We start from the raw sequence: 22,154 nt of genomic DNA, 5'->3' as shown, positions 1-22,154 counted from the left end.
AATCTCACTCTAACCAAGTAAAATGAACATGTAAGTGTAGTTTGCAGAGCTTCAAAAACATACAGGAAAACCTACAGTTGCCATCGGTTTTTTGTTTTGTTTTGTTTTTTATTTCAGCAAAGCACAGTCCTTCACGTCAAATTAATGTTAATTTGAATTTTAGAATTCATATGGTTTTGTTTTTAGCTATTATGTAGATCAATTTTGGTTCTTTAGTTGTATAAAAGTTATAAGCAAATGGAATTTATATATAACCAGTTAAAGCTCATACATATAGGATACATATAATAAAAATGCCATGTTTATTTTAAACATGCATTAAATATACTTACACAGTAGCTCTTCAGTCTGATAAAATCTACAGTCATAGGTATAGATCTATCACTATTTCTGTTCAGTGCTTTGATGTAATCCAGCAGGTCAGCAAAGAATTTATAGCCCCCCTTGAGCACACAGAGGGCCACGATGTGATGGCCTCCCATCTCCTTCATCACATCTCGAGCCAGCCGTTCGGTCCTACAGAAATAAAATCAAGAATTTAATAGAAATTAAATTATATTATAAAAGGAACATTTAAACTTTACAACAAACATCCCTTAAGGATTAAACTTCCAGGGGAATTCCCTGGCAGTCCAGTGGTTAGGACTAGGCACTTTCACTGCTGCGGCCCTAGGTTCGATCCCTGGTCTGGGAAACTCAGATCCCGAAAGCTGCGAGGTGCAGCCAAGCATTAAAAAAAAAAAAAAAAGATTAAACTTCGACAAAACACATCCTTTGCCCCCATGAAGTATAATATCCTTGCTCATAAAGCGAAGATAAAAATTTCAAAAACCTTCAAAATCCAAGTGTACTGTTACATCTATCATAAATTTTAAAATACCATTGGGAGTACAAATTAATATAAACTTTTTGGAGGATAATTTGGCAGTATCAAAACATTCAAGAAACACCTTCCCCTTGTCACAAAATTTCCCCGTGGATAAATTTGAGCAACTGCCCAAACATCTATAAAAGGATGTTCCCTTCTAGTATGATCTGCAAAAGCAAAATAATGGAGACATCTTGCATCTATCAATAAGGAACTGGTTAAATCAATTATGGTACAGCCAGAAAATGGAATGCCATGCAACCTTTAAAATATATGAGATAGTTCTGGATGTATTAATATGAAAAAATGCCCAAAAAATTTTAGACCTATATGATAGTAATACCCATGTGTTAAAATATATAGTATATGTACATGGCCAATGTATAGGGAGGAAATGTGTACAGCAGGCTGAGAGAACTTTACTCTTCTTGTTTAAGCCTCTATAGTTAGAATATTTTAGAATTCTAGAATATAGCTATATTAGAATAGAGTTATAATACTGATATTATAATTTTAAAATAAAAAACAACAGCCAGACACACAAGGCAAGCATTTAAATAACAAGTAAAGTTTTTCACTGCAATTCATTTAACGGGAAATTTTCAAGCTAGACGTGCATAATCATCAAAATCTGACCTTGTCTTCCCGTGATTCAGCCCCAGTCCATTACCCTGTTCAGGGTTGAGAAATCAAAGACTTTGTGCCTAGAGTTCATTCTTCCAATCTCCCTTCAATATTTACTTTATTCTACTCCCTACAGATTCCCAGTATACCATGACTTATACTGGGTAATTAGTAAGCTCTCCCTTCCTCCCTTTTTTTGTCAAGAGGGCTTTTAAAACAGAAAGCATCTATTATGTGACAAGCTGGCCTAGTTCATGTTCAAACATCAATTACTTAAAACAGCTGCTGACACTTGAAATTAATATAAGAAAAAAACAAAATTTCAGTTTAAGATCGTACTAACCTGTCCATAATTAGTCCATGAGGAATAAACACCTTTTCCAAATCCTCAGCATAATGATTAGGTATACAAAATAAATCTAGGTCATAACCTGGTTCATCATCACTAATCTGAAAAAGAAATATGGCTGTTTCAACGAGAGCATTTCATGATACAAACACTTGATTGGATTTAGACGTTTAAAAACCTTAGCCTATCACAGAAATTTAGGTATGAGATATCAAGAACTTTCTGTAATTTCGTAGGTATGATAATGAACTGTAGTTATATAAGAAATCAACCACATGTTTTAGAGATGAATAGTTAAGATTATAGAAGTAGGGCTTCCCTGGTGGCGCAGTGGTTGAGAGTCTGCCTGCCAATGCAGGGGACACGGGTTCGAGCCCTGGTCTGGGAAGATCCCACATGCTGCGGAGCAACTAGGCCCGTGAGCCACAATTGCTGAGCCTGCGCGTCTGGAGCCTGTGCTCCGCAACAAGAGAGGCCGCGATAGTGAGAGGCCCGCGCACCGCGATGAAGAGTGGCCCCCACTCGCCGCAACTAGAGAAAGCCCTCGCACAGATACGAAGACCCAACACAGCCAAAAAAAAAAATTTTAAATAAATAAATTAATTAATTAATTTTAAAAAAAAGATTACAGAAGTAAAATGACATGATATGAAATTTTCTTTAGTTCAGCAGAGTAAAAGAAAAACTTTAAAGAGCTAAGACAAATGTGGCAAAATCTTGATAACATTATAAACGTGTGATGAGTATATGGGGATCCATTATATTATTCTCCCGACTTTTGCATATGTTTGAAAATTTAGTAAAAAATGTTTAATACAGTGTAGTCTAACAAGTTAAAATATCACAGTGAACAAGAAAAACTGCTGTTCCCCACCTCAAACCCAAAGAGTCTCTCTCATCTCACAGTAGGAAAAAAAAATCACCAAAAAAAGCTAAGTGATTCCTTAAAAATCCAAACTTCTAGAAGTCTGAGATTGTTATAATCAACTCATGAGGTGCCTTCATAGTAGATACTCTAAGATTGTTTGAGTAGGACCACATACTGGTCGTCTTGGTATGTCCAGTCCCTGTAATGCAAAATGTTTAATAACACTGATGATGTGGTACCTGTGGTGGTAAAATGTACTATGATTACAGTTTTATAATTATATAATAGACCTATAAACACAGAAAAAATATAACAAAGTCATAAAAAACTTTTGCCTTGGGGAGGGGAGTTACAGCGATTTTATTTAGCTCTTTATACTATATATTCCAAATTTTCTTCAGTGAGTACATATTGCTTTTTAAAAATATCAAGTCTTTCTTATAAATTATTTGTGGTAGTATGTGTTTTTATACATATATGTGAAAAGTATGGGGAAATTTTACGATATATTAAAACCAAATCTATCGGATGAATGGATAAAGAAGATGTGGCACATATATACAATGGAATATTACTCAGCCATAAAAAGAAATGAAATGGAGGTATTTGTAGTGAGGTGGATGGAGTTAGAGTCTGTCATACAGAGTAAAGTAAGTCAGAAAGAGAAAAACAAATACAGTATGCTAACATATATATATGGAATCTAAGGGAAAAAAAAAAGGTCATGAAGAACCTAGTGGCAAGACGGAAATAAAGACACAGACCTACTAGAGAATGGACTTGAGGATATGGGGAGGGGGAGGGGTAAGATGTGACAGGGTGAGAGAGTGGCATGGACATATATACACTACCAAATGTAAAATAGCTAGTGGGAAGCAGCCGCATAGCACAGGGAGATCAGCTCGGTGCTTTGTGACTGCCTGGAGGGGTGGGATGGGGAGGGTGGGGGGGGGGAGACACAGGAGGGAGGAGATGTGGGAACGTATGTATATGTATGACTGATTCACTTTGTTATGAAGCAGAAACTGGCGCACCATTGTAAAGCAATTATACTCCAATAAAGATGTTTAAAAAAAAAAACAAAAACTACAAACAAAAAAATTTTAATACAAAAAATTAAAAAAACAGGAGAGAGAGGGAGAGAGGAAGAAAGAAAGGGTGGGTATGGAAGAATATACCAAACAATAGTCAACTGTAAGAAGTGGGGACCTGCCACTTTCTATACTTTGACTTCTTTTTTTTTTTCCCACTGCCAATTTCACTTTTTAAAAAAATTATAGTTGATTTATAATTCCCACTCAGCATTATATTTAAAGCTTATTCAAAGACACAAACCACAATTATAATACTCTGTCTCACATGACATTCAAGACTAAGTATCTTCCAAATCACATTCAAGAAGCTGATGACATGAACTTTGGCAGTTTGCAAGAAATATTGGTCAAACCATAATTAAATCTCACCACATCAGTTAATATCTATTGAGTACCTCCTCCTTCAGTCAGCACTGTATTAGGTGCTTAAGGACAAGTAGCTTGGTTTTCAATAAATTTTTAAAATATATATTTAAGATACATTTATTATTCACAGAATTGATAATTATATTCTAAGAAATTTGAGGTTCACGTCATCTCTCTTTCAGTCCCAAGAGCTCTGAGTTTTCCAGACTTTAGTGGAATTTCAAGTACCGTCGTGTCAGACTGGGAGTAGCTGTGCACCGCTTCCGCTTGGAGCGCATGGCCAGGAGTCCGGCATTGATTCGGGCAGGTGGACTGGGACGTGCCCGCAGGCAAGCTCCAGCAGCACATTGGGCACAGGCACTCGCTCGGCACGAGGTGCGAAGTCAATATTGATTTGTTTTTTAAGTAACATGTATTACTTTCATATGCAGGAAAAAAATCCTATTTTGAGGGACAAAAGATTATGCCAGGTCCTCTAAGGTGAAGTACTAATGTATCTGCTAAACATTGTCATCAGGCTTATTTCGAAGACATTTACTATAAAAAGAATGGGAGTATGGAGGTTCCTTAAAAAACTAAAAATAGAGCTACCATACGACCCAGCAATCCCACTACTGGGCATATACCCTGAGAAAACCATAATTCAAAAGAGTACCACAATGTTCATTGCAGCTCTATTTACAATAGCCAGGACATGGAAGCAACCTAAGTGTCCATCGACAGATGAATGGATAAAGAAGATGTGGCATATATATACAATGGAATATTACTCAGCCATAAAAAGAAACGATATTGAGTTATTTGTAGAGAGGTGGATGGACCTAGAGTCTGTCATACAGAGTGAAGTAAGTCAGAAAGAGAAAAACAAATACCGTATGCTAACACATATATATGGAATCTAAAAAATAAAAAAAATGGTTCTGAACCTAAGGGCAGGACAGGAATAAAGACACAGACGTAGAGAGTGGACCTGAGGACACGGGGAGGGGGAAGAGTAAGCTGGGACGAAGTGAGAGAGTGTCATGGACATATATACACTCCCAAATGTAAAATAGATAGCTAGTGGGAAGCAGCCGCATAGCACAGGGAGATCAGCTGGTGCTTTGTGACCACCTGGAGGGGTGGGATAGGGAGGGTGGGAGGGAGATGCAAGAGGGAAGAGATATGGGGATATATGTATATGTATAGCTGATTCACTTTGTTATAAAGCAGAAACTAACACACCATTGTAAAGCAATTATACTCCAATAAAGATGTTAAAAAAAAGAAAAAAAAGAATGGGACTAGGACATTTGTGTCACCTACAAGAGTATTTCAAGCAAGCATTACTTTTATAATGCTTCATAACAAGCAAGCATTACTTTTCTAAATTTTATAAACTGAAATTTAGTTAAAAGTTCTGGGAAAAGAAGAGCTAGACCTTGCTAGATGCTACGAGAGGATAAACAGTGATATCAGGCTCATCAGAACAGATCTGCTATTACCTGACAAGAATGAAACGTACCATTTCATAGTGCTTTAAAGTCAAGATCCGGAACGCCAAAATGGCTTCCCTGAGACTTACTCACCCCTTCCTCCCAGTTACTCACTGCTTCTGCCACAAGCATAAACCAGGACCCACCCAGGACTCTCTGAAACATGCAACACTTATAAAGCCTACTGGTTCTGTGAAAATGGCTCAGTGCCTGGCTATGGGTTTTGCAGGCAGCCTAAGAACTTCAAGAGTCTTGTCTGTCTCAATCAAAGCCAATGTGAATTCTGCCCAGAGTTCATCCCAAACATGCAGTTTAACACAGACAGACCAGCACGGATGTACCTCCCAAATAGGAATTCTCTCTCTGTCAACACGCCAAATTAATTTCCAATTCAGGGACTTCCCTAGCGGTCCAGTGGTTAGGACTCCGCGCTTTCACTGCTGAGGGCCCTGGTTGGGGAACTAAGATTCCACAAGCCGTGTGGCGTGGCAAATAAATGTTTTTTAATTAAAAAAAATTCTTTTCCAATTCAAAAGGTTTTATTTTCAATCGATACTATTAGATTTATATATCACATTCAGTGTAAAAGGGTTGATATGTTATTTCAAGATAAAAAAAAACATGTCAATATAACTCTTCCCAAAAGGCAAAAATAAGGATTCATAAAACCTGTATCACTTGAGGTACTTTAGGCATAAATTCACAACTTTGTTATAATTCAATATAAATACATGGGGTGTATTTATGGGGGTCCTAATTTAAGAAACGTATGATTTGGCCATGCAAAGATAATTGTCAGAACTGGGCAAGGACTACATGAGGGTTCATTATACTAATATGTGTACTTGTGTATGTTTCAAATAAAGTTAAACAGGAAGTAATTTATTTAAATGATAACAAGGCACCAACATCACTTTTTCTCAATTTTACATTAATGAAAAATCCAAGTTTCAAAAATTCATATTTAATGATCAAGTATGTATTAGAATAGTAATTTTTAAATGGTGAGGACCTTATTCAGAACCTGTAATTCTTATCACTAACACTCAAATATTTATTGAGTACCTACTATGTTGTACATACTAGAGAGGATTAGATAAGTTTGACACAAGTACCCTCAAAGAGCTTACAGTGTAGTAGAAGATATGACATATACATGAATAACCATAAGACAGTGTGAAACTATTTTAAAAATACAGAAAAAGTATTATGGGAGTTTAGGAGGGTACTCAAACTCTCACTCAGAAGCCTTGCTTGCACCTAGACCACTGATAATAAGAAATAACAGAAGATATAATTCAATAGACAGGAATTTGTTTTAATCATCCCAAGCACCAAAGCTTCATATTAAACAGGCCTAATAATCTCAATTCTCTAGAAGAGCTAGACAGAAATATACTTGGTGGCCTTTAATCTTATCAGCCCTTATTTGTTCCATCTGATATTGGTTAATATCTGGTATTAATTAACCCCATCTAACATGGATTAGTTAACAATCCAGTGGGTACTTTGACAGGAAGGGATTGCAATATGTTTAATTACATAAAAATGCATTCAGCATCCACCTTGATTAAGGTACTATGCAATAGATTTTGTAGGGGGATACAAAGGTTATAAATTTAGAGCCTTCAAAGAGCATATAATCTAATGGAAAAGACATATACACATACAACTAACTATACAGCACATTAAAGCTTATAACCTGTACCAAATCTAACTTCACAAGCTCACAAATGTGTGATTATCAAAAGCGGTTATACACACTAAAGATAAACATGGAACCCAAGGTCAGCCAGCACCAATGACTCCCTCCTAAAGCAATATCAAGCTTAAAGTAGTCATTATATTCTGTTGCCTGGATATAAACTGAGTAAATTAGACTGGCACGCCTCTGATACTGAATTAGCACAGCCTTCTAAATCAACTAGGCAATAGCAATGCCCAACTTTATATATGAGTATAAATCACATCTGTTTTATTATTTGTGACTTGGTGTTGCATGTCTAAGCACGTGGTTATTACCAACACCTTCTAAAAGAACTGCATTAGTCTGCCACAACAAAATACTGTAGACCGGGGGGCTTAAACAACAGTAATTTATTCCTCACAGTCCTGTAGTCTGGGAAGTCCAAAATCAAGGGGCCAGCAAAGTAGGTCTCATTCTGCCGCCTCTTCTCTTGGCTTGTAGGCAGCCATCTTCTCCTAGCTATCTGTGTGCTGAGCGCTGGGGCTGGGAACTCTCCGGTGTCTTTCTTAAAAGACCAGGGCCCCACCCTCATGACCATACCTAATCCTAATTACCTTCCAAAGGCCCCATCTCCAAATACCATCACATTGGGGGTTAGAGCTTCAACATATGAACTTAACATAAAATGGCTAAAGATCGCAAAGAAGGTCCTGGATGGCTTTGGGGAGGGCCCAATCCCAAAATATTTGGGGCAGAGCCCTGGAGGGGCTGGAAGTGGTAAACAAATGAAATGTGGTTTCTCTGCAGATCCACCTTTCCTACTCGGATTTCCAGTTTAGCCAGAAATGGCCAAAGGATAGGTTATTAATAGCTCTCAGTTACTTACCATTTACCCAGACAGTTCCGAAATCTGACTGCATCTCCTCAGAGCTTTAAAACATAGCTCTCAAATTCTAACCTATCTGTAATATACTTGTTAATGGTAAAATCTACAAGGCACTTTTTTTTTAATTTAATTAAATTAATTAATTAATTTATTTATTTTATGGCTGTGTTGGGTCTTCGTTTCTGTGCGAGGGCTTTCTCTAGTTGCGGCGAGCGGGGGCCACTCCTCATCGCGGTGCGCGGGCCTCTCACTATCGCGGCCTCTCTTGTTGCGGAGCACAGGCTCCAGACGCGCAGGCTCAGCAATTGTAGCTCACGGGCCTAGTTGCTCCGCGGCATGTGGGATCCTCCCAGACCAGGGCTCGAACCCGTGTCCCCTGCATTGGCAGGCAGACTCTCAACCACTGCGCCACCAGGGAAGCCCCAAGGCACTTTTATTAATATGAAAGATTATTGAGAAATGTAACATTACTATATATCTTTTGTCTAGAACCAAAGTCAATCTTTTGCTATCATAAATTACCAAAATAATTTTATTTTCCAGTAAAACTGAAGCCGCAAATTCTTAATAATTATGTGTCACATCGATAATAATGGTTTTCATACATGAAAAATTTTGTGGTTTACACATGTCTAATTACAGAGATATACTATCTAAAATTACAGTAAGCAAGGAAATTAACTCGAGCTAAGACAACACATGCAACATCAATTCATCATCTGTGAGGAGGATTGCTTAAGCCCGTTTGTGGTCAAAAAATGACAATGTTCCTGGGTCCAAACAAGACTAAATGGAAGTGAGGAAGCGAGTCTTAAAATATGAATTAAAAGATGCACAGTAATAGATAAAATACATTTTATTTTATTCCTAGTAACCAACAATAATTCCAAGCTTCTAGAATGGGCAGAAATGGCTAGGTGGCAATATTTTTACCTTTTATATTCAGACACTTTAAAATTCTCAAAAAAACACCAAAGCAGATGTGTCATCCCCTTGGGATAATTTGTGATAACTCAGGATATCATAAGACCCAAATTATTAACTACTGATGCATTTATCCCTAAATGTGAAAAGAATTAAAAGGTTTACAAGAATCTAAGGGTTACAAGAATTAAAATCAGCATTCTATTCAACTCAGGGATAAATTATTACCTGCTTCTACGTAAGCGGGCCCATAACTACTATCTAACACTATCATCTTTCCTTTCCAGTGTGCACAGTGGAATGACAGGCATGTTAATTCTAGGCAAAACATAAATGCCTATCAATTATCAGAAGCACAGTGCTGAAGATAGTAGTTTCATAGCAATTTGAAGTGTTTGTTTGAATTCTTATTAGTAGCAAGATATTCTAAATGTTTGTTAGTAATTTGGTAGCCACTGGCAGGAAAATAACAATCCAGTCTCAGTATTAATGATGGTGGTTGACACTTTTATAGCATATAAATCTGACCAACGCACACAATATACAATTACAGATAGGAAGAAGAGCACACTAGCACATCTTTAGCAACTCTTCACAGGGGAAAAGAATGACATGGCCCAGTTACTGCCTAGTGAACTACAGAAATCTAAAAGAGAACTCTGAGACCCCTCTTCTCTGCTGATCTGGTTGGTCCTTTTGTCTTTTTCCTACCTCCTGCCTATGGACTTTCTGTGATACCTAGATACAAAAAATGGACAGAAAACAATTAAGATGAATCTACAGTATGCATGTCACGTTAATCAATTTGTAGAATGAAACCCCCAAACTCAACTGCTCCATTTCTTGGTGGTCACCAAGAATAATCTTGGTCTACATTGTCAGTCTAAACCCTGATGATAACAATGATAGGGTTGTGGACCAAAACAATGCACTATTTTATCAATTCTGTGAAAATTATTAGCAGGGTAAGATTTAAGTCCAGTTAATAGGGGTTACATTTCTAGCACTACCATCCTGAAATTTAGAAGATATTTTATCCACATAATGTATATCTGATGTTTCACAATAGCTTGCAAAAATTCAGAAGCTTGTTCTTTGTTCAAGTGTGTCCAAGTTTACCCTGGAAGTTTAGAGAGATAGTTACAAGTAGCATGGGTCATATCAGGCAGATCTGCGGGTCAATTTCATCTAAGTGATACTGGGCAAGTTATCAATAGTTCACCCATCTGTGCCTCCAAGGTCATACTAGTGTTTATCTCCCTCCCTCCTATTATGTATCTTTAGGGCAGTTATATTAGACAACGTTGCAAAATATTTACTTTAATGCCTAAAGCATAGTAGGTACTAAATAAATATCTACTACTGTCACTATGAACCTAAAAGTGGAGAGGTTAAGAGCAGACTCTGGGGCCAGATAGCTTAGATTCAAATCCTAGTATTGCTGGGTAATCTTGGGAAAGTTACTTAACCTCTCTGAGCCACATAAAATTTTTTTTAATAAATATCAAACCAGTTAATATGTGTAAAGGGCTTAGTAACCAGCACACAGTAAGCACTATTTAAGTGTCCGTCACTGCTAACATGAAGACAATTTCTGGGAAGGAAATAAAAAAAGGAACAGGAATTTGCAAACCGAAAACACAATGAATATCTTGATGTTCAAACAAAACTAACAGCCAGTTCTAGCAAAAATAATTCACTGTATGCTGGTGCAGCCATTGGACCCCAAAGCTTAAAAGCATCTAACTTCCTCAGCAACTGAATAAAAACAGTTGAGTACCTACTATTAGCATAACATTTAAGTGTATGGGCCCTTGAGAGAGACCTAGGTTTGAGTCTGAGGTCCTCTTAATAACTGTGTGACACTGGGTATGTTATGTTAAGAGGTTAAGTTACTTAACCTCTCACTGAGGCTTCAAGGATTCCTCATCTGTAAAACAATAATCATACTTTTGTTAGAGGGTTGTTCTGAGGACTAAACAGGACTATGTAGGTAAACACATCGATAGATATTGTTACTATTCCCAGTCAGGGACCACGCAAAGGTTGTTCATTCACAAAGACCGGCTATCCTTTCAATAACACCATGAGGTAGCTAGCACCTCAGTTATACATAAGACACTTAAATCCAGAAAGGTAGTTACCCAAGGCCACACAGCTAGTAAATAACCCACGCAAGCAGGATCCCAGGCCAGACTCCATTAAGAGCACTGCTCTTTACCTTAAGTCACAATGCCTAATATGAACTAGAGCCCTTCCCTTTTTAGGGCTCAAGTGGTTAATTATTTAATTTATTCATCCAACAGACCATCACTGAGAATTTCTTGCATGCCAGGCACTGTACTACGCGCTGGGGTTACAGCGGTGATTCCTGCCCTTATAAAGTTTATGTTTTTGTGGGCGAGACAATCAACAGGTAATAAGGTAACTGCTAAAATAATAATAATAATAGTAATAATGCAGGCTAAGGCATTTAACTATTGAGAGAGGGTTGGCTATTTTAGCAAGCGTGATCAGAAAGGGAGGGTAAGGGGAGGGAGCAGCTTGGCTTGTTCGAGAAACAAGGAAAAGAACCAATGAGGTTGGAGACAGGATACCAAAGACGGATTATGGTGCCAATGTCCTTGAAGGTAAGGACCAGATTCGCATTTTTTGTCCCCTGCAGCATCAAAGAGCATAGGATCCGGATTCAAGCAGATCTGATTACGAGGCCTGGCTACCTCTGGGCCGTGGGAAAGCTACCTAATATCGGCTAACTACTTTCTACGTGTGTAAAAAGGTAGGCATGGTTACCGCTGCCAAGGCTGCCGTGAGGATGCAATGAGGCAATGCGCATTCCCACAAATAATCATTACAATGTTTGCAGAACTAGGTGAAAATACCAGTCCCCGCATGCCTCCCATGTGGTCGTTTCCGTGCTCCTGGGCCCTCTCACGGAGCTGCCCCGAGGACCTTACCCACACACCGCAGACCGACAGAGAAGAGCCCCTCCTAAGAAAGCTCCCACCCTCACCCCGCCAGATCATTCCCGAACTGGCCCACGGCCCCTCCCCATAGCACGCTCGCAAGCGGCACATGTCAACCAAAACGCCATTTCCACCCTCTCCTCCCACACGCAGCCCTCCTTCCCGGGGCTCATCAGAGGCGGCCACCCCGACCTCACCGTTCCATCCCCCCAGCCGCCCGGGTGTGACGCGCGGCCGAACCCAGGAGGCTGCGGCCGCCCCCCGCCCCCCGGCCCCGGGCCACGCCGGCCCGAGCCCGCACTGCGGCCCCGCGGCTCAGGGACCGGCCGCCGCCGCCACGGGCCTGGCGGGCCAAGCTGCTCACCACGACGCTGGGGCTGCGGGTCGCCATAACGGAGCCGGCTGGCGCGCGGGCTGAGGGCAGTCTGGGGAGGAGGAAGCCGGCGGCGGGGCCGAGCAGGAGGCGGAGGCGCGGCAGGAGGCGGCGCCGCGCGGGAAAGCAGAGTGGTCCGCCCGAGCGCTCTTCGCCGCCGCCGCCGCCGCCGCCAAGAGCCCAGGCGCAGCAGGCCCCGCCCCCGCTCCGCCCCGAGGCCCCGCCCAGAGCCGCCCGCGCGCTCCCCGCGCCCCCCCGTGGGAGCCTGCGGGTTTCCACGCTCCCGAGGTGGCCGTGGGAATTTTCTTCCCGAAGAAGCGGAGACTCCCGCTCAGCCTCTCTTCCACTTTCCCTCAGTCTCCCATCCAGACGGCTCCCAAATTCCCAGACCTGCCGCCGCCCTCCTTTCTTCCCAGTGGCCCTAAACTGGGCGCCGGCTCTTCAGGTTCCTTGGACTGCATTGCGGCTTCCATTTTCCTGACTCGTGGCCGGATTCTAACAAAAATCTTTAACTGGATATAAGAGTTGAGACCTAGAGCCCTAGAGTCAGCCCGATAAGGGTACAAATCCGAGGGGAACCCTTAACTGTTCTGTGACCTTGTGCGAATCAGGCTCACTGAGCCTCTCTTTTTCGTCTCAGTAAAATGGGGATATTAACAAGGATCGTTGAGGATTAAAGATGATGTGTACGTATATGGTGTATGCATATGTATATATATATGGTACAGCACTTAGGACAGTGCACAGTCAGTAAATGGGAACTATCGCCTTTGCTGATCTATATTCTTTGCCACCACAATTCCCGATACGGAAATGGGGGAAAAAATCTTCCCCGACTCTCCAATAGGTCGGGTAAGCAAATAAGAGTTGTTCCATTCCTAACGTGCTCATCTGTGTAGCTCCAGCACCCACCACAGTGCCCAGCACAAAGTTGGTGGCCTCCATTAAGACCACTGAGGGAAGTGTGATGGTAGGAGATTTGTGAAACGGGGCGAGTCATTGAACTCGGAGCTTCAGTCTCTTTCTCTAAAAAATAGTGCTATGAACTTTTTTTTTACATATCTTTTGGTGAACAAGAGTGCATTTCCATTGGGTATATAGGCTTTGAAGTTCATATTAGCACATTTTTATTACTTATTCTTTTAACAATCATTGTTTCACTGGGAAGTTAATTCAGAGAACTTTCGGTTATACATTTGGCCCCTGACACAAACGGACTCAGCCACCCACACTGGTTTCTAAATTAGATACCAACACTTCAGAACGCTTCCAGCTTGCTTCTGGCTTGCAGTTTCTTTCTCCAGCCCCTATGGTGCCACATACTCCTGTATTTTAACAGAGATTTGAAATAAACGGTGAAAGCCCTGTGACTTTAAAGACAAAGAAACAGTCATTATTTCAACCCTGTCATTCTAGGTGACAACTTGGAGCTTTTACTTGTGTTTAAAATTTAAAACAGCCAACAGAATGCAGTCTACAAGACGTAATCCTTTTGTTTGGTAAGTGAAAATCTGGTTAATATATGAAATATTTTACTGAATTTGGACAATGTATTTAAAATTGAAATGTATTCTTTTAAATTTTTAATTGTTTTAAAACTAAAGACGAAATCAAGAAAATAATGTTTTTTACTAATTATTACAGAAAATAATTTTGTCAGATAGACAAAATAATTTTCTCGTATAATTTTGTCATTCTGGGTGTCAAATATGCTACGTATGCCACCGATCTTTACTAGAATATCTGCATGCGGGAAGAAATAAGGAAAGCATGGGTATAACCCAAGATTCCCCTGCCCCACTCCTGACTTTCCAGAAACAGTTTTGTAATCCACTTATGTGGACATAATGAGGAATTATTTCTGTACCACAACCAATTCTGAGTATATTTCTGCTCCACACGTTTCTTCGCTTAGTAAAAACCTTGTTTTTACCATGGTGCTGTGGTCCACCAAAATCTGTATTTCTATGAAAAAAAAATTATCACTGCATAAATACTTATCCTAGGGCTTCCCTGGTGGTGTAGTGGTTAAGAATCAACCTGCCAATGCAGGGGACACGGGTTCGAGCCCTGGTCCGGGAAGATCCCACATGCCACGGAGCAGCTAAGCCCATGCACCACAACTACTGAGCCTGCGCTCTAGAGCCCGTGAGCCACAACTACTGAAGCCTGCATGCCACAACTACTGAAGCCTGTGCACCTAGAGCCTGTGCTCCACAACGAGAAGCCACCGCAATGAGAAGCCCGCGCACCACAACGAAGAGTAGCCCCCGCTCCCCGCAACTAGAGAAGGCCCGTGCGCAGCAATGAAGACCCAATGCAGCCAAAAATAAAAATAAATAAATAAATTTATTTAAAAAATACTTATCCTAAATGTTGAATTTTCAAGCTGAATTTACAATAGCTTTCTCAATGTCAGATGTTTCGCCTTCATCAGAATAAATTCCCATTAGCTTTACTTTGATTCCATGAATTGGATGACAAATTGAACCATTACTGGAATTAACCAATGTGATGGTTAATTTTTATGTTTCAACTTGGCTTGGCCATGGTGCCCAGATATTTGGTCAAACATTATTCTGTTTGTTTCTGTGAAGGTGTTTTTTTGGATGAGATTAACATTTAAATCAGTGGACTCCGAGTAAAGCAGATTATGTTCCCTAATGTGGGTAGGCCTCATCCAGTCATTTGAAGGCCTGAATAGAACAAAGGCTGACCTCCCCTGCAGGCAAGAAGGAATTCTGCCAGCCTTTGGACTGGAACTGCACCTCTTCCCTGTGTCCAGCCTGTTGGCCTTCTCCATCAGATTTTGGACTCGCCAGGTCTCCACAACCGTGTGAGCCAATTCCTTAAAATCTCTCTCTCTCTCTCCCCCCCCCCCCCCCACACACACACATCCTGTTAGTTCTGTTTCTCTGGAGAACCCTGACTAATATAACTGATTTTCGATTTGAATCATCTCACGATATCAATATAAAACTGACATCATTTAACTGTGAAGTTCTCCTGCAAATAGAGCTACTTATTAAAAGGTATTGTTTCATTTTTCATCATGTACAAGGAAACCTGAAATCAAAACTGAGTAAATGAATTTTGAAGAAGTTATTTGATCTAAAAAAAGTCATTCACGAGCAATATGAAGATACCCTCTCTGCAGCTGCATCTTGTTAAATCACCTTTGCTGCACAGCCTTCTTAAAATAACTGCAAACCTTTGAGGTAGATGATGATGCTGTCTCTGTAGACATGTCTTCTGGTTTTCACGTGGTCAGTGACATCACTGAGCCCCACCTGCGTGTGGCTAATAACTATCAAAAATGTTTTGTTCATGTTACACATTCATGATCAATTTTCTTGAATAACAAATTTGGTATTTTTTATCAGTTATGCACTTTAGTTTTTTGAACCCATGCTGAAACAGTGGACTGCAAATTTTAAAAAAAATAAGGGTTGTAGATTTGCAACATATAATGAATGACATAACCATTGTACCAAGAGCATTCAGATTACTTGCTGTATTATGTTCTATGGCAGGACATATTTCTGCCTCTATTTCCTGAATATATTTTACATACACGTAAATATGTAATTCCCTGTGTCCACCGGCCTACTGACTGGTGGCCTAGCAGCTTCTTTTATCTTGCACGGGCACACCCAGCTGGCACACCCAGTGTCCAGCAAGGGGCACAGTGGTGAATACTGCCCCCCCCAATCCCTACCCAGGACAAGAATGAGTCGGTTGTCTTTAACTCCCAGTGTCAGTGCCCTTGCTTTGTTATCAGTGAACACCCAGCACACTGTCCTTGAGAGGGAGGGAGCTGTTAGTTACATTGTATTTGGAAAAACTTAGGAAAAGGGAGAAGAGTTATCACTGGTTGTTGTTTAGGTTTAACTCTCTGTTAAAGTGAGAATTTGGTTCTCTGTACATGCATCTTACAAGCTAGTAGACGAGACCAAGGCAGAAGCTGGAATTAAAAAGTGGTGATGCAACAGACCCATCCTGGCTTATTTCAATTCAACTATTAATACACTTCGTGGGAAAATGAAAACTCTGGGACAAATGCTAAACTGGACAAGATGCCGGGATAACACATAAACTGGGAATGTTTTGGGCAAACTGGAATGTATAGTCCCCCTACAATGGTATAGGGCCGGCTGGGGGATGCTTTCCAATGCTGCTGATGGCAGCTCTGCAACTGAAGTCCCCCAATCTCTGAGAGTTTTCTTCCTCTCCAGTTCACTTTGGCCACCTGCCTAACGTTAAGCGTGCTTCAGATTCACGGGAGACCTCCAATTCCACGGTCTATCACCCTGTTCTTGGCTTCCCTTACATCCCTGACTTCCCAGTTCAGTTTGCATCCCACATGAACCACTCTCTCACCACTGCCAGAAGTCCTTTGTACCCTTCTAATTCTGCTCTGCCACAATGGCAAAGCCACACCCTGGCTCAACCCACAGCCTCTTTTGTCTACCCCTGTTAGGCTGTGGAGGGCTGTAGGAGAAAACCCTGCAACCATGGGGATTGGTTCCTCTACAGATTCATGGTCTCAAACCTCAACTGGGCCCTAAACACCCCTCCACAATCCTTTACAAGTGCTTGGTCAGCTCCCCATCTTGTTCCCCTCAGTAATGCTCTGAACATTCATCCCCATTCAACCCCATCAAATTCACTCTAGAATGAAGACTCAACCCATTAACTTATGAAGAGAGGGAAGGAATCAGGCCTGAATCACATCAGTTCCTTCCACCCACATCTACACTGCTTCTTCCCCTTTATCCTCCAGGCCCAGAGGTGATGAGTCTCTCCATATTTGCTCTACTTTCTCACTTCCCAGCTCCTCTCAACAAACTTTCATTGTCCTCTGTCTTCTGCACCCACCATTGGACTGAAACAGCTTTGACAAAGAACACCATTGACTGCTATCTTGCCAAATCCAATGGACACTATCTTTGGCCTTGTATAACTGTCCTTTACATTGCATTTGATACTATTTATCACTTTGTTCTTGAATGTCTCTGCCATCTCTTTGGCTTCTGGAACACCACCTTCCTGATTCTCCTGCTGCCCTATTTCTTCTTGCTTTCTCTCTCAAAGTTTCCAGTATACCCTTCCCGTGTTAACATCCAATACAACCACACCCAGTACAATGATCAAAATCAGGAAACTCACATTGCTACAACAGTGTTAACTAATCTAGAACCCTTATTTAAATTTCACCAATTGTCTCATTAATATCCCTTTCCTGAACCAGGGCTGAATCCAGGAATGCATGTTGCATATCCTTAAGTCTCCTTCATTCTGGAACAGTTCCTCAGTCTTTGTGATCTTGACTTTTTTTTTTTTAATTGGAGTATAGTTGCTTTACAATGTTGTGTTAGTTTCTACTGTACAGCAAAGTGAATCAGCTATGTGTATACATATATCCCCTCTTTTTTGGATTTCCTTCCCATTTAGGTCACCGCAGACCACTGAGTAGAGTTTCCTGTGCTATACAGTAGATTCTCATTAGTTATGTATTTTATACATAGTATCAATAGTGTATATACGATCTTGACAATTTTGAAGGGCACTGGCGAGTTATTATTCTGTACAATTTCCCTCAATTTGGGTTTGTCCAATGGTACGACCTCATTAAATTTCAGGCATTCCATTTTGGGTCAGAGATACAACAGTTGTGATGGTGTGTCCTTCACAGTGCTTCGTATTTGGAGGCACATGCTACCAATCTGTCCCATTACTGATGTTCATTTGCATCACTCAGTTAAGGCAGTGTCTGCCAGGTTTCTTCACTATAAAGATACTATTTTCCCCTTTGTAACTAATAAAGGTTATGAGGAATGATACTGAGACTATGTAAATATTGTTCCTCATCAAACTTTCACCAATTTTAGCATCCACTGATGATTCTTGCCTGAAGTAATTATTACTGGGGTGTTTGTCAAATGTTGATTTTCCTATTAACATCATTCCTTCTTAGTTTATTAGCTGAAATGCTATTATAATGGAGAGCGTTCCCTTCTCCCCAGTCATTATTTATTAAATTATTTATATCATCATGGACTCACGGGTTCCAATTTTATCTTATAGGTAATGATCCATTAATAGCATTACTTTGTTGCCCAAATTGCCCAAGATCTGGCTGTTGGGAGTCCCTCTATGTTGGCTCCTGTGTCTTGATATTTCCCCACCATTCTTTGAGCACTTTTTTTTTTTTTTTTTTGCCGCGCCATGCGGCATGCGGGATCCTTAGTTCCCCCAACCAGGGGATCAAACCCGTGTCCCCTGCATTGGGAGCATGGAGTCTTAACCACTGGACTGCCAGGGAAGTCCTGGGCACTTTCTTAATTTCTGGCACCGCATGATATTCTAGGCTCATCTTGTACTTTCCCTGCCCTAGCTTTGGCATCAGCCATTTCCCCCAAAAGCCCTGGTTCCTTTCATTGGAGAGTGGCATTAGAAACCAAGCTCTGGGCACTAGGTTATAATTTAAGTCATGATGATAAAAACCAAGAGTCTTATAATAAGCTTTTAAAGAGTAATTTATATTTATTTGTTTGTTTGTTTGTTTTGGCCGTGCCACGCGGCTCACAGGGTCTTAGTTCCCCAACCAGGGATTGAACCCGGGCCCTCGGCAGTGAGAGCGTGGAGTCCTAACCACTGGACCACCAGGGAAGTCCCAAGAGTAATTATATTTTAACAACTAAGGTTTAAAATGTAATGCCATCTATCAGTATTTAGTATGTGTATGTATACTTAAATTTGTATATTTAAATATTGAAATATGTACATTTTGAGGTATGTTAAATTCTTTTTTGAAAAGAGAACCTTATATAAAATAGAATTAGTAGCTCACAAAAATAAAAAGGACTACCCATTGAGTATACAGTTTGTTCTCAAGGTGAGGCAATAAAAGAATTACTTTAAAAAGAAAATATTTATTTATTTGGCTGCACCAGGTCTTAGTTGTAGCAGGTGGGATCTAGTTCCCTGACCAGGGATCGAACCCAGGCCCCCTGCATTGGGAGCGTGGAGTCTTAACCACTGGACCACCAGGGAAGTCCCAAGAATTACTTTCTAAATGAAGGCAGAGTTGTTGCCTCACCCAACATAAATGTGTACTCTTAAAAGGCCTACCTTCATGCTTATGTGCTGCATTTGAGTGTTTCTGCTATCGACAATTGTAGAAAAATCAGCAAATAAGACAGAAAGAATAATAAAGGGTTCCTTACTTCTAGAGAAGTTAAAATCCCTAAGGTTATGTTACCTGCTATTGTGGTTTTCAGAAAGCACTGTTGCTCCGGTTATTAATACAGCTAAGGCTGTGGCTTCTTGGGGTTCTCAGGTATCTGTATGCTGACATGACATCTCTTTCTAATGCTGCTCTTTTCCAGGACCGGGTCCAAAGTTCAGAATACTCAAATGGACAGGGTATTGTACACCAAACCATCTTTAGCACCCTCCTAGGTGGCTGCTAGCACCAAAGGCTTACTCCCTCATCTCCTGACCCGTGGTATCAGGATGGAGGGGTGTGTGTTAGAAATAATTAGGTATAATAGATATGCTTCATATATTTTTAATGAGCTCAACAGTAAACTGTCTTATATAGTTCAGGCTTCCAACACAGGGAAAGTTGTAAGTCAAAGACAGAAGCTCAGGTTACTTTAGGTTAATTTTGTATAGGCCAAATACTACTATAGGAAATTGTGTACCTTTTCAAGCTGGGTACTAACAAGGTGACAGATAACAACCTGACTTCTGAAGAAGATTTTGTGGCTGAGTTTAAAATAGCTCTGTTGTTTGAAAGTGATTATATAGCACACACTGTACTGGGACAGATTTTAAAACCCTGAAGAGTTATCAAGGCCTTCTCTGTTCATAATGTTTTTGCCTCAGGGTTATCATACACTAAGTTAATAAAAAGTTACAAGTAGGTCCATTCACTTGTGTACTATTCTCTAATAAGGCATTCCAGTTCCCTCCATTCTGATACTGTTGGTTACTCTAAAAAATGAAACAGAACCATTCCATCTTTCAGCACTTGGTTTCTGCTCTCCCTTCACGCTTACTTAAAGGGCCCTGCTATAAATTCGATAGAGCTGTGCCATCTGATAGAGCAGCCACTAACCACATGTGGCTATTTAAATCTAAGTTTAAATGAATTAAAATTAAATAAAGTAAGTAATTTGGTTCCTCAGTCCTACTTAGCCACATTTCAAATGTTCAACAGCCAGACACAGAACGTTTCTACCACTGTAGAAAGTTCTGTAGGACAGCTCTGGGCTAGAGTGAGTCTCCTGGAAGGAATGATAAAGAACAGTCTCAGAGCCTCGGGAGGAAGGAAGCAGGCTTCTCAGTGTAAGCTGATACTGCTACCAGGTGCATAAAACTGACAGACTGTTCCAGTGCACCTAAGACTCAGGATTCCCAGGACTATTTTGGTGCAGGGGCATTTGACTTCACAAAAGTAGACGACTACTCCAAGCGGAAATCCAAACAGGACTGAGTAAAACTGATGAGAAATCTAGTTGCGGTTGTCTTAGAATCTTATCAGAATTGCTTTTAATGCTCTATTTTCCGACAGGCATTGACAAAGGCCCCACTCTTTCTTTTTTGCTCCACTTCCAACCCTCAGTTTAGCAGGCTGTGTCAATGCCCTTGGAATGAACACATTTGCTTAAAAATTCACTATCAGTGGACTTGCAACTGAAACTTATATTTCTAAAAGAAAAGCATAACTCTTTCCCTGACTGATAACGTTATTTCAATTCTCTGATTTGTGGAGGGGGCGCTCTTAAAGAAAAACTCACAAGGGAGGAATCGATGCAGGAGAGGGAGAGAGGTGAGCAAGGACACAGAGCCCTGGACTGACCTGCTGCAGTAGTCCTGCCTTCAGGCCCGGGGGACAAGGATTTTGTATCCTAGTATCATTGACTACCTGGGAAGAGGGGGAGTGTAGCCTCCCAGGCTCCCACCAGGCAAGGGCAAGAAACCATAGGTCCCAGGTAAGGTGCACTCGAAGCTAATGTGGGATGGGGGCACAGCTGGTAAAGGGACCTGGCCAGGGCACCAACAGCAACTACCACATCTGGAGGAAAGAGTATAAACTGTATTTGGATCAGGTGGCCTAGAGAGGACCCCTCTCCTTTCCCATTCAGGAATCAGGGAATTGGGAATCAGGGTGATTCCCAACCTTTTCTACTGAAGTACACCCAAAATAGAGGAAATTGGTCTTTTGAGCTGTTTTCACCCTTCAGCTGGTCCACAGGCTATGCGAAATAGCTACCAGTGGAAATGACGTATCGTGGGATTTTCTTTGGAAACACCTTCCTAATACAGGAAACTAGTTTAAAGGAATAGTATCAGCATGGATAAAAAATAATGCTAATAATGACTTTGTTACTACATAATTAAGACTATGCCAAATTTCCACCATTTATTAGAAATTTAAAAAGCAATTGACTAGGCAACAAATTCATTGTTGCCTAATCGATTGCTTTTTTAAATAACTCATTTTCACTGGCAGCTATTTCATAATAATTTGCTTAGCTGAATCCAGGTAAAATTCTACAATTTACATGAATATATAAAAATGTTTCTACTCAACTTTGTGTGTGGACTTTTAAAGGCATGCTATCCGACAAATGGTTGTAATAATTATTTAGCAATTGTATTTT

General features: G+C 40.6%; 1 protein-coding gene across 1 annotated transcript in view; it reads right to left on the bottom strand.

Annotated features, from left to right (window-relative positions):
- The window catches only part of HPRT1 (hypoxanthine phosphoribosyltransferase 1), a 33,076-nt gene extending 20,418 nt beyond the window's left edge, over positions 1–12,658 (bottom strand). Inside the window, exons 1-3 of the mRNA XM_036840578.1 lie at positions 12,472–12,658; positions 1,836–1,942; positions 333–516 (exon numbers count right to left, since the gene is read on the bottom strand). Coding sequence (XP_036696473.1) covers positions 333–516; positions 1,836–1,942; positions 12,472–12,498 — 318 coding nt within the window. The 5' untranslated portion in view covers positions 12,499–12,658. The remainder of the gene's footprint in view (positions 1–332; positions 517–1,835; positions 1,943–12,471) is intronic.
- Between the last annotated feature and the right edge of the window lie 9,496 nt (positions 12,659–22,154).

The sequence above is a fragment of the Balaenoptera musculus genome, chromosome X (assembly GCF_009873245.2).
Source record: "Balaenoptera musculus isolate JJ_BM4_2016_0621 chromosome X, mBalMus1.pri.v3, whole genome shotgun sequence".
NCBI lineage: Eukaryota > Metazoa > Chordata > Mammalia > Artiodactyla > Balaenopteridae > Balaenoptera > Balaenoptera musculus.
This window is presented reverse-complemented; position numbering and strand designations above follow the sequence as displayed.